At 35.8% G+C, this 13,363-nt stretch overlaps 1 protein-coding gene across 1 annotated transcript in view; it reads right to left on the reverse strand.

The window, feature by feature from the left end:
* Positions 1-13,023, reverse strand: part of LOC129250020 (ephrin type-A receptor 4a-like) — a 37,512-nt gene extending 24,489 nt beyond the window's left edge. The window contains exons 1-6 of the mRNA XM_054889669.1: positions 12,976-13,023; positions 10,648-10,776; positions 10,499-10,594; positions 10,074-10,444; positions 9,874-10,020; positions 9,487-9,816 (exon numbers count right to left, since the gene is read on the reverse strand). Coding sequence (XP_054745644.1) covers positions 9,487-9,816; positions 9,874-10,020; positions 10,074-10,444; positions 10,499-10,594; positions 10,648-10,776; positions 12,976-13,015 — 1,113 coding nt within the window. The 5' untranslated portion in view covers positions 13,016-13,023. The remainder of the gene's footprint in view (positions 1-9,486; positions 9,817-9,873; positions 10,021-10,073; positions 10,445-10,498; positions 10,595-10,647; positions 10,777-12,975) is intronic.
* Between the last annotated feature and the right edge of the window lie 340 nt (positions 13,024-13,363).

Consider the following 13,363-nt stretch of genomic DNA (forward strand, 5'->3'; position numbering starts at 1 on the left):
ACAAGCAACTAGCTCACTAATTAGGTTTTCGAGAGAAACATTCTACGATCGATCAAATACATCGCTTAGGATACACTATTGAAGAAGCTATAGAAAACAACCAAGTTTGTTCAACAATATTTCTTGATGTACGAGTAGCTCAGGCATTCGATAAAGTGTGGCATGAACGCCTGATCTGCAAACTAGAAACGATGCTGCAATAACAATACACTGAGTTACTCGAATCATATACTGATAGGAATTTTAGAGTAAAACAAAATCGCGCTTACTCAAACATTAAATAAAAAAATCGACACAGCAGGCTTACTAGTTTTTACTACAATCAGAGTAGCTACGTTTGCTGATGATACATGTATAAAAGTTGTTGGCGCCATCGAGCACGATTCAAACAGAAAGTTGCAAGCATCGGCAGCAAATTTTAATGTGGACTAAAACCTGGAATATTAAACTAAACGAGAGCAAATCTGTACACGGTGAAAACAACCTCCGTTATAGTATCCTGTTGCAATACTGGTAATTAAATACTTGGGAATGGCATTGGACACGAGACTGAAATGGAAGTAAAAAAGTAAAAGTACGATTTGTCAGTAAAAAAAAATTACATCTCTTCTGGACAGCTTTTTTGGATGGCCGATTCGCTCTTTTATTTTCGTACGAATTATCACATCAACAGAAATTTTCGAATAATGGTACTTTACAGTTACTTTTTCAATGTTTGCTTTGCATGAGTGAACCAAAGTAGATGGCAGACTTTTGCCATACCGCTTTTTTGTTGTTTTGTTAATTTTTTGTTTAATTTAATGAAATAATTCAATTCTTGTAATGAATAAATATGAACTCCGAAAAAAACTACATCAACAGTTATTTCAAATATTTTATACGTTCATGCTGTATATAGTCCTTCACGGTACAGTATAATTCAGCTGGAATTTCATCCGGTCCTACGGATTTTTTATTTTTTGCTGAATTTATTGCTTTTAATACCCCTTAAAAACCCCTGTGCTTTTTCCTGACAATATATCATTTGTAATGTTTAAATCGAAGTCTTGCTTGATTCATTATTAAATAAACCCTGCATATATTTTTCACCCAGTAGTTTCTACTTTTTCTTGCCCTGAAATTATTTGATTTCCATTGGATCATGTTAACACCGAACTTTTTTTTTTCTTTGGTCACCTTAAGTTTCTTTAATTTTTTTATGTAGAGCTCGTTGAGAAACAGTTGTAAGTTGTCTATTTCAAAATACTGAATATTTAACCAATTATGCTTTGCATCATTAATTTCTTTTCGGTTCAGTTTTAAATGCTGTGAATATTTCTTCTAAATGAGCTTGAGGGCATTGGCCCTTCAATATCACTCTCATTCCATATCTTTATGAATTAAATTACTTGCTGACTAGCGACAGGTGTAATATTTTATGTAAGCAGATAAAAAAAATTAAGAAAAATTGAAGTATATATATATTTGCATTCAACATTTTTATACTGGGAAATAAAAACATACAAATTCTGAGAAACTATGTCAAAACGAATCATACAAGAATAAAGTGTGTCACAGTTTTTAGTTTGCTACAAGTCTTGAATTTATAAACATAGTTCTTGCACAATGGCTCCAGTAGGAAAACATACTACTACTAATGATTGTGAAATTGCATGAAGAGGAAAACACTTTAAGAGAAATTGGCAAACAGAACTCATACAGTGCAATATATTATATAATTAGAAGATATATAAGTGACTTATCGATGGTAAATAAAATTCGACCAAGGCAAAAAACTTAGTTATCACGAAGAACGGATTATTTTAAAAGAAGATAAAATAATCCCTTTGTATCAACCATAGAAGTTAATTCAATGTTAAATGAAAATATCAGGTCAGTCCATAAGTTCGCGCTTTTTTAAAGGTGGTTTTAAAATTAATAAAAAATATGTTTAAAGTATTTATTAATCAATAATATATATTCCAAATTTTTAATTCCCTTCGCAAAAAATTTTTTGTCCTTAGAGCCAAAATACGCTTCGATATCCCTTTTTATAGCTTCTTTTGAGGAGTAGTTCTTGTTACTCATATGGGATTGAAGTCCACGGAAAAAATGATAATCACAAGGTACAATATCCAGAGAGTATGGTGGATGCGGCATTAGCTCCCATCCGAGCTCGTTCAGCTTGCCTAATGTTTGCCTTGTGTTTGCTCTTGCGTTGTCGTGGTGAAACAAAACTTTGCGTCTATTCACTAAAGACGGTCGATTTTTGTTAAGTGCCTAATTCAGGTTTGATAGCTGATGGGAATAATAATCAGCAGTTATCGTCTGGTTTGCTTCCAGAAGTTCATAATAAACAATACCGGCCATATCTCACCAAATAGACAGGAGAATCTTCTTGGGGTGAAGGCCATCTCTAGGGGTCGGTTCTGGTGTTTCATCTTTATCTAACCATTGGCGTTTGTGAACAAGATTATTGTAAAGGACCCATTTTCCATCACCAGTAACGATACGGTTAAAAAAACTTTCATTTTCAAGCCGTTGCAGCAGTTGAGAACACACATTCACTCTCTGCTGAAGGTTGGCGACGAAAGTCTATGCGGAACCCATTGTCCCAGCTTTGAAACCTTTCCCAACTGAACCAGGTGCCTGTGAACTGTTCCATGCGATGAATTTAACCTCTGAGCTATCATATTGACTGTCAAATTTGGCTCAGCTTCCACGAGCTCGAGCAAGGCGTCGGAGTTAAAGACTTCAGGACGACCAGCGCGCGGGGCATCCTCCACGACGCAGTTACCATTTCGGAATTTTAAAAACTACTTTTGCGCAGTCCTTACACTCACGGTATCCTCTCCGTGAACAGTGTTTGTTTCTGCAGCAGCAATTTTTACCACTTTAATATTATAAAAAAAATACAAAATATGCCTCTCGTTCGAAGATTCCATTTTATTTTTTAACAACACGTGCTTCTATCTGCGATTAAAATCACTTGTTGAATGCACAATATATCAAATAAAATATAAATAGTTCCGTTATATTCCGCGAATAATTTTTTTTATGCAAAAATCGTACAAAAGTGAAATTATGGGTAAAATACGCACGAACTTATGGTCTGACCTGATACTAATAAACTGGGTTGTAATGAAACTGTCCGAAAAACAAGAACGCACGCATGACATTTTTCACTAAACAGATATACGAGACTTGTAGACTCCTGAAAAACGGTAAAATCTCTATTCGTCACTTCTATGCTTATACTATTGTTTCAGGTATAATAGACTCATTAAAGTAAATATAATGTAAGTGGGTCAAATGGAAGGTACTAAAGAAAGCATACATGGTTGCCAAGATGTGGATAGTTTCCACGACAGTCGGTTCTACGTTACCGAAACGACCCGGATTTATATCCGGCCAAGGACTGTCACTCCAGCAGCATTCCCCGTATGTAAGTATGGGGAATGTTTATGCTACTACAGCAACAACAACAACAACAGCCAAAATGTGGATCATCTACAACCTCCCTAAACAACTCCAAACATCGTTCCCACAACAGTGGGTTCCACGTTACCGGAACGACACGATTTATATCCGCCCAAGGACTGTCACTCCAGCAGCAGAATTGTACAGAAAAGATGAAGATAAAGTTTTTCGTCATAAAGGCCAAAGGAACCAAAAAAATTTTCTGGATATAACTTGATAAGGAAAGATAGGTCGGCCGGCATGAGAGATGGTGGCACAGCAATACTAATCAAGGAAAACATTAAATTCACCAAATTCTTTAACCGCAAAATTGGTCAACTGTCATGCCTTGAAACTTGCATAGTTAAAATACATATGCCCCCGAATAACATTTTATATATAATAGCAGCATATTACCCAGGAGGAAATGCATTTAGTACAGAGTTTAACACAGTTTTCGAAGCCTTAAATCTCGAGCAACTCAATCACTATTACATATAGTGTTACCTTAGCAGTAAACACATGGACTGGGGGAATGCCCAAGATAATCCTAAGGGCAGAGCTTTAAAAGATTGGCTTACTACAAATGAGTTCAAATTTAGATGCAGTATGTATGCCTCTGTATCACCCTCATACATGAGTACAAGCTCATTTTTGGATGTCTGCATTGCCTACCACATATTAAATATACTAAAATCCAACGACACCGTCAACTGTTTGAAATGCCTTCACTATGACAGCGATCACAACGCCATAGAAATTATAGCTCGCAGAGTCGATAACTTTTTCACACTACTGGCCAACACAGAAGAAGGAACATTGGACTACAAAAAAACCAATTGGAAAAAATTCAAAAGCACCTTGACTTCTGAACTCCAGAACGCAATCCGAACACCAGAGAACAGAAACCTAGCTAATATTGAGATCGACCACCACTTGGACAAGCTAAACAATATTATACTTACTGCCATAGAAAAGAGAGTCTCGAAAACAAAAACTAACAATATTACTCATAACCTAGCCAAAATACCGGTGTTAAAAACATTACTTCAGAAAAAAGCAAAACTCTAACTAATATAAAAAAATATAACCGGTTACAACTACAGTGCTCTCTCAGCAACATACAACAAGAAAAGACAAAACTAAAACTAATCAAGAAACTTATCCAGGAAAATATCAAAATACATATAAACAATCAATTAGAACAGAAACTCTCTCACATTAATACTAGCGATCCTTCAAAAATATCCACTGTTCTCAAAAATCAGCTACATTATTAAAAACAACAAAGACGTAGTTAATGTGATTGGCGTCCACTTCGAAGCAATCCACTCTTCAAAACGGAATGTGCGTACTAATCTAGTTCACTCATAAGTAGATGCATGCTTCGATGAGTTTTTAAGAACAAAAACTTTATTTGATAGCATCGAATCGCAGAAAACAACATTTAGCAACGAAAAAAGAGCAAATGACCTTCACGAGGAACAGACTGAAAGCTTTTTCATTCTACCTAATGACCTCGCTGGGTATTCGCAAATTTAAAAAGTAAATTGTCAGCAGGTTTAGATAAAATACCAAATATCATTCTAAAAAATTTTCCCTCAGAGATAATTTTAGAATATTGTACTCTATTTAACAACATGTTGAACAATGCATATTTCCCACCTTGTTGGAAAAAGGCTAAAATGATTGTTATACCCAAAACAGACAAAGAAAAAATATAGGGGTTTTCAGTAAGAGCGCTTCAACTTTTGAACTTTTTTGAATAAAACACAAACGGTTTGACTTTTTTAACAATTTTTTTTTTTTATTATCGAGTTTGAACATATACATTTAAGTATGAAATTCGATTTCTTTTGCATGACCACCGCGTGCACGTTTTACGAAGTCCAATCGTTGAACCAAATTTTCGACCACTCTTTTGCATGAATCGGCCGAAATTCCAGCAATTTCGCGTTCAATATTGGCTCTGAGCTCACAAATCGTCGCCGGCTTGTTACTGTAGACCAATGACTTCACATAACCCCAAAACGGGACGGCTTGTTAAATGGACCGTAAAATGGCCGTAATGCTCTTAAAGTAGCAGCAACAGAACGATTATTTTCATAAAAAATTTGCACGATTTGCAATCGTTGCTCAAGTGTGTAGCTTTCCATGATGAAATGTGTACTAATGAAGTTTACAAATGACAAGCGAAAAATAAAAAATATTGCGTCGTTCGCCCTCCCTATCGGAAAAAAGTTGAAGCGCACCTATTGAATAACCCTATAGTATTAAAAATCTTAGGCCAATCAGCTTGCTTCCAAATATTAGCAAAGTCTTCGAAGTGGTAATAAATATGAACATCAATAGAATACTCGAAAATAACAACCTGATCAGCCAAAAACAATTTGGCTTTAAATATAGACATAATACAGACAAAGAAAAAAATAGTATTAAAAATCTTAGGCCAATCAGCTTGCTTCCAAATATTAGCAAAGTCTTCGAAGTGGTAATAAATATGAACATCAATAGAATACACGAAAATAACAACCTGATCAGCCAAAAACAATTTGGCTTTAAATATAGACATTCGACTACTCATGCTATCAACCTTCTAGTCTCGGAAATAAACTGGAACTGGAATAAAAAATACGTCACAGGAGCTTGCTTCCTAGATATCGAAAAAGCGTTTGACCAAGTATGGATAGAAGGACTTATAACAAAACTTATCGGATACAAATTTCCTCTCCATCTGATTATATTAATTTACAATATGCTCTGTAATACAACATTCTCGGTATGGATAAATAATATAAAAAGCAATCGAGATTACTATATAAAAAATGGACTACAGCAAGGAACTGTAAATGCCCCCACCCTCTTTAACATATACATAGTAGACCTACTGCATAAAATCGACAATATAATAGCCTTCGCAGATGATGTTGTTATTTACCACTCAGACAATACAATTGCCAACATAAACACACATCTCCAACTTAAATACAATACCGTAGAAGAATATACAACGGACTGGCACCTCAAATTAAACACCAACAAAAGTGAAAATATGCTATTCCGTCCCCCTATCAAAAAATGCAACACTAACATAAAAAAAAACTGGAAAATTTTCAAAATTAAATCTGAGAGCCCAAATACCACAATTCAACAAACCGATAAAGTCAAATACCTCGGCATACACTTAGATAAGTTCTTGTACTACAATCACCACATTAACAACCAAATAAAGAAAACAACTAGAGCATATTATGTTTATAAGAAAATGTTCTCGACGAAATTTCTGCATAACAGGCTAAAATCAATTATGTATCAGGCATTGGTAAGACCTATACTCACATATGGGTGTCCTATTTGGTATAACTTGTCACCATCTTACATGAAAAGGATAAGAAAACTGGAAAGAAGGATTCTAAGATCATGCACTTCCTTATATAGGACAGCAAAAAGCAACTACACCAAATATGTAACGAATGCAAAAGTATATAACACAGCCAAAGTACCCAGAATCGACTGTCATATAATAAATCTAATTAGGAGACACATAATGCGCTGTCTTTACAATAATAATAACACTCTAATAAGGGCACCTTACCATGAAAGCGATGAATATTTTCTGTGAACCATTAAAAATGGATTTACACCACCGGAAACATTCCTCTATCTTGATAAGAACGGTTTTATACAAAATAAGGACCATATACCGATAATTTATCACATTCATAGAAGAGCCAACGTTAAAACAGTCACGTAGAGAAAACCAACGTTTTACATACATACATCTCCCCCAGAGATAAAATAGAAGCCCTTGATATTAATAAAAAATGCTGGTGGCTAAACAATACACAAACGTAAACACTATTTCATGCCAAATACCCGACATAACTTCCTATTAAACCATTTTATCTTCTAAAGCTAAGCATGCACTGTTTTTTACAGATTTTTTTCTCTGCAATATAATCATAAAATATTATAAAAGCTTGAAATTAAAGCAGACACATCTAAAATACCATCAATTAATAAAATGTTACTATATATAAGGTTGTCAAAAAAGTCTTGCGGTATTTTTATTGAATTTTCAATTGTTCATAAAATTGGTTATAATAATGCGATTTAAGTCAAATATGCGCCGTTTTGTTCGATGACGAGTTCCCAACGAGATGCCAACTTCATAATGCCCCTCTTATAGAAGCTCGCTTCCCTATTGTCAAAAAACTCGGAGAGCCAATTTTCACAGAACTCTCTTGTGGACAACTTCCGACTACCAAGCTCGTTCGCCATGGACAGAAATAGGTGGTAATCACTTGGTGCGAGATCCGGACTATACGGTGGATGCAAAAGAACCTCCCATCCCAGCTCCCGGATCTTCTGGCTCGTCACCAAAGATGTGTGTGGCCTGGCGTTGTCCTGATGGAAGACAATTGGTTATACCAAATAAAATTGGTTATAATAATGCGATTTAAGTCAAATATGCGCCGTTTTGTTCGATGACGAGTTCCCAACGAGATGCCAACTTCATAATGCCCCTCTTATAGAAGCTCGCTTCCCTATTGTCAAAAAACTCGGAGAGCCAATTTTCACAGAACTGTCTTGTGGACAACTTCCGACTACCAAGCTCGTTCGCCATGGACAGAAATAGGTGGTAATCACTTGGTGCGAGATCCGGACTATACGGTGGATGCAAAAGAACCTCCCATCCGAGCTCCCGGATCTTCTGGCGCGTCACCAAAGATGTGTGTGGCCTGGCGTTGTCCTGATGGAAGACAATTCGGCCTCTGTTGATCAAAGATGACCTCTTCTGCATGAGTGCTGCATTCAAGCGGTCCAGTTGTTGGCAGTACAGGTCCGAATTGAGCGTTTGGCCATAGGGGAGCAGCTCATAGTGGATAATTCCCTGCCAATCCCACCAAACACACAGAAGAACCTTCCTGGCCGTCAATCCAGGCTTGGCCACCGTCTGGGCAGCTTCACCGCTTTTCGGCCACGACCGTTTGCGCTTCACGTTGTCGTAAGTGACCCACTTTTCATCGCCAGTCACCATCCGCCTCAAAAGCGGGTCGATTTTGTTGCGATTCAGAAGCGATTCGCATGCATCCATACGGGGAAACATGTTTTTTTGCGTCAAGTCGTGTGGCACCCATACATGAGCTTCTTTTTGAATCCAAGCTTCTTCAAATGGTTTATAACGGTTTGATGACTCATGCCCAGCTCTTGGCCGATGCTACGGCTGCTACTATGCCGGTCTCTTTCGATCAATTCAGCGATTTTATCGCAATTTTCGACGACAGGCCTTCCGGATCGTGGCGAATCTTCGATCACCTCTGCACCAGAACGAAAACGTTGAAACCATCGTTGTGCGGTGGAAATGGAAACTGTATCGGGTCCATAAACTGCACAAATTTTACTGGCAGCATGAGATGCATTTTTGCCTTTATCGTAGTAGTACTGTGAAATATGCCGTATTTTCTCTTTATTTTGCTCCATGTTTGCGACACTGTAATTCACGAACGACTAAAAGCAAACAACAATTAATCAAACAGGTGTTAGCACGTGAAAAGAGCTTTCCAAAAAGCTCTAACGTGAACCGATACGACGAATACAACTAAAACTAGGCGCTTGCAAAGACAAGCTTGTGGAAATACCGCAAGACTTTTTTGACAACCTTATATATCTGTAAGAAGCTCTTCATGTACTTGAGAACTCGTCTAGAGTCATTGTATAATCATATTATATACTTAAAACTATTGTTTATTTTAGTACATAACATTATTAATACCAAATAAATAAACAACTTAAAAAAAAAGAAACAAAGCCAAAGGAACCAAATACTGAGAAGAGAGTTTTGTATTATGTTTAAAAGACATTAAATTTTGCACGATTATTCAATTGGACTTGAATTCTATGCTTTTGTTTATTTCAACCCCCCTCGTAAATATATTTTTTTATGTGAATTCTATGCTTTTGTTTATTTCAACTTTAATATGATGGTTATGGTTATGGTTATTGCTGTGGTATAGCCCCACTAATTAGGTAGTAACATATGTTTACCTGTTGAGCAGTCACCAAATTAGCCTCTTTGAAATGCTGAGAATAGCGGGACATTTTAATATTATCCAACCACAAGTCGGTACTTATAAATATATTGTGACCACGTTGTCCTTCTAATATATGTGTTCCATCATTTTCTGGGGAATTTCTCGTTGTCAGCAGCGCTTGAGGTTGCCTTGCTAAATTATCTAAGGTTGATACTATACTTGAAAATGTTGGCCGATGGGTACGTTGTTTTTGCCAACAATCAAGCATTAGCTGGTATAATGCTTCAGGGCAATCCATAGGTGCTGGAAGTCGATAACCCTTTTCAATACTTTTTATAACATCCTGAAAATATACACATGTAACTGGATTTTTTCAAATATTTTAAGACGATAAAAATACCTGATTTGACCAGTTCCAATAAGGTCGCTCACCATACGACATAACTTCCCATAAAACTACACCATATGACCATACATCTGACGCTGATGTAAACTTACGAAAAGCAATAGCTTCCGGCGCTGTCCAACGAACTGGTATTTTCCCACCCTAAGAGATGGTTATTTTATCACGATTTTATATTGCTATTATTTAAAACTTACCCGTGTTGTGTATGCGTCACTGGCATTTTCTATCTCCCGTGATAATCCAAAATCAGCTATTTTACATATAAGTTGAGCATTAACAAGTACATTTCGAGCGGCTAAATCACGATGAACGTAATTCATGTCACTTAGATAGGACATCCCACTAGAAATGCCACGTAACATCACAATAAGCTGCAAAGTCTGAAATTTTCCATCATTGACTCGCAAAAACGTATCCAGACTGCCATTTTCCATGTACTCGGTAATAATCATAACAGGGTTAGAGCGAGTCACCACACCCTGAAGATATATAACATTCGGGTGGTCGAATTGCCCCATTATTGATGCTTCCGTTAAAAAGTCACACCGAGCCTTTTCAGAAGATCCTAAAATGCAGGTTCATATACTACCATTATCAATTTTAGCGCTGTCTTACAGACCTGGTTTAAGTGTTTTTATAGCAACATCTATGTCTTGGACGAAATTAGGGGGTATTTTCAGTCGACCTCGACATACATCACCGAATTCGCCTCCACCTATGGGAAGTACACATTATTTATTTAGAGGGAGTTGACTATCTATATATTACCAATAATAGCTTCAATTGTTATATAATTTGCATCGATTTCTCGCGCAAATTCCCGGATAGCTTGATTAGGATCTTCGTATGTATGCGGGTCAACATAACTTCGACTATTCCCAAAAAGAGGCGTTGTCACTGCAATGTGCAAGTGTTAATTATTATATTTATCAAAAATCTATTATAAGCTTATATTTTTAATCAAAATCACAACATAAAACAAAAGTGATTCAGTAGCATATTCTCGATTTGGCGATTAAAGTTAGATTAAGTTATATACTATTCATACAAAAGCAATGCTATACCGCAGAAATGTTAGATATGTAAAAATATAGTTAAATACCAAGCTGGCATAGTTCTTCATACTTTAAGAGTAAAAGCAAGAAATGTTTGTTAGGCATGTACATTGAGGTAAACATGTATTAACCAATTAATGTACTTATATAATCGTAATTCCATACAAAGAACTAAATCTAAGTTATTCTTAAAGAATAAAGTCCGTTCTGAATTGCACTACGAGACATAGTATAAAAAGTTTACCATATATTTGTATATACCTATATTGTAAAATGTATATTAGTAGAGTTTTTCAATAGGAGCGCACGAGTTTTGAAAGTGTATAGCGCTCATCTTTGTAAAACTTTAACTGACAAGTATGAAGGAAATTCTTATTTAGTTTTGAAATTTAACCGTGGAACGGAACATCATTGAACAAAGCGTTAAGATCGTTATTAAAAAGAGAGATTTGTTCGCCAAACGACCTTGCATTTCTCTGACGCATAGGCACTGCTTTGTCGGTCACCGATCCGGTTTTGTTATAATTACAATAACATTACTTTGCATTTCACTTTATAATATTTCAGCTAAAGGGCAAACAATTGTCATACAATATTAAATGTCTCATTTTCCTTTTATTTAGAGTGCTGTTAAATATAGTTTCTCATGTAGTGTTCGCGTTTCATGCCACTTTTTATTATGCCGCTGAAGATCATCTTCATTATTTGCTTATTTTATTTATAGATTTGTTTATTTACTTATAAAGTTAAAAAGCAATTTGTATATACATATTTTCCGTGCCTTGGTGTTTATATACCAGGTGTGTTCAAAAAGTATCGCGAATTTTGTGTTTTTTCAAAAATTATTTATTTATTCATTAATATCTATTTGGTCCCCTTCAAAGTAATCCCCATGAGATATTAAGCACTTGTGCCAACATTTTTTCCAATCTTCGAAGCACTTCAAAAAATCATTTCTTTTATCTTGTTCAGCTCCTCCTTCGATGCCGTCTTTATCTCGTCAATCATAGCGTAGCGTCGGATTGCTTCGCGCAAATCCGCATAACTTGCAGGTAATATTCCTTATTGACCGTTTCACCCTGCGGCAAGAACTCATGACGCACAACGCCCCTGCAATCAAAGAAAACGGTAAGCAAACCTTTTACATTCGAACGAACTTGGCGCGTATGTTTCGGTCTGGGTTCGTGCGGCTGCTTCCATTGAGATGATCGATCTTTGGTTTCTACGTCATAACCATAAACCCACGATTCGTCACCAGTTATGACCCTCTGGACCAAATTTGAGTCGTCGCGGACAGACTTCAGATACCAACATCTCATTAGCAATGTTCATGAATTTTGCGGCGATCCATCTCATGCCCTAATCATTGAAAAAAATCGAATGGCATGAGCCAATCTATATGTGATTCGACGGATGGCCAATACCATTTTCTTCACTTCATTAATTTTTTGGTCTGTTGTTAAAGGGCTCGGGCGTCCGGCACGCTTTTCGTCGTTTACATCTTCTCGGCCTTCTGAGAACATTTTGTGCCACCGATAAACATTGATTTGGTCCAAAGTATGTAGCTTCTCAGTATGACACAGTCAACATTCGGAATGCATTCGCGCACTTAATTTCGTTTTTCACACCAAATTTGATACAGGTTCTTCGATCCATATTTTTGAATAGGTAAAAATCGAAGACGAGCCGAAATACGTGCAAGCAAAGCAGCTGTCAACAATTAACTGAACATTAAAAATGGCCGAACTCGTCGGCATGAGTACCAACATATCGCCACAAAAAAATCGAAATTCAAAATACGTGACCTGCGAAAATTCAAAATTCGCGATACTTTTTACACACACCTCGTATAATATTATTTATAAAAAACAAAAACCCTCTTATTTAGATGAAATATTCTAAATATAATGGTATCATAGCGTTAAAATAATAAGCCTTTCAAATCGCAGCATGCAAAGTTAATTACTATATCTTAAATAGCCCATTTTGTGTCTGAAGAAAGTGTTTATAATTACTAATACGAATAGTAAAATAAAATTACCATTTGATTGAATGGTTTTAACGATTGGTGTGGTATCCATGGCATGAACTAAAATTTAAACAGAAAAAACTACTGATAAAAAAAGTTGCTTAAATATAATAATTAGGATATGTTAATTTGAAAAAATAGCATCTTAGTGAATATACTTTAGCTTACGGTTACATATAAAATCTCACAAAATCTTGCTACATATGACATCGAACACCACTAGAAAATGTATTTTATTAATAACAAAGAATAATAAAAATTATATGGATACTTAAAAATAATCACTTTAATTAATTAATTACTACGTACTTCATGTATATAAAAATTCCTATACAATATAAGAAAATTTGCGGCCTAATTGAATCACAACCAATGGTGTATATACCTACATAAATGTGAA

Source organism: Anastrepha obliqua, chromosome 6, assembly GCF_027943255.1.
Source record: "Anastrepha obliqua isolate idAnaObli1 chromosome 6, idAnaObli1_1.0, whole genome shotgun sequence".
NCBI classification, from domain to species: Eukaryota; Metazoa; Arthropoda; class Insecta; order Diptera; family Tephritidae; genus Anastrepha; species Anastrepha obliqua.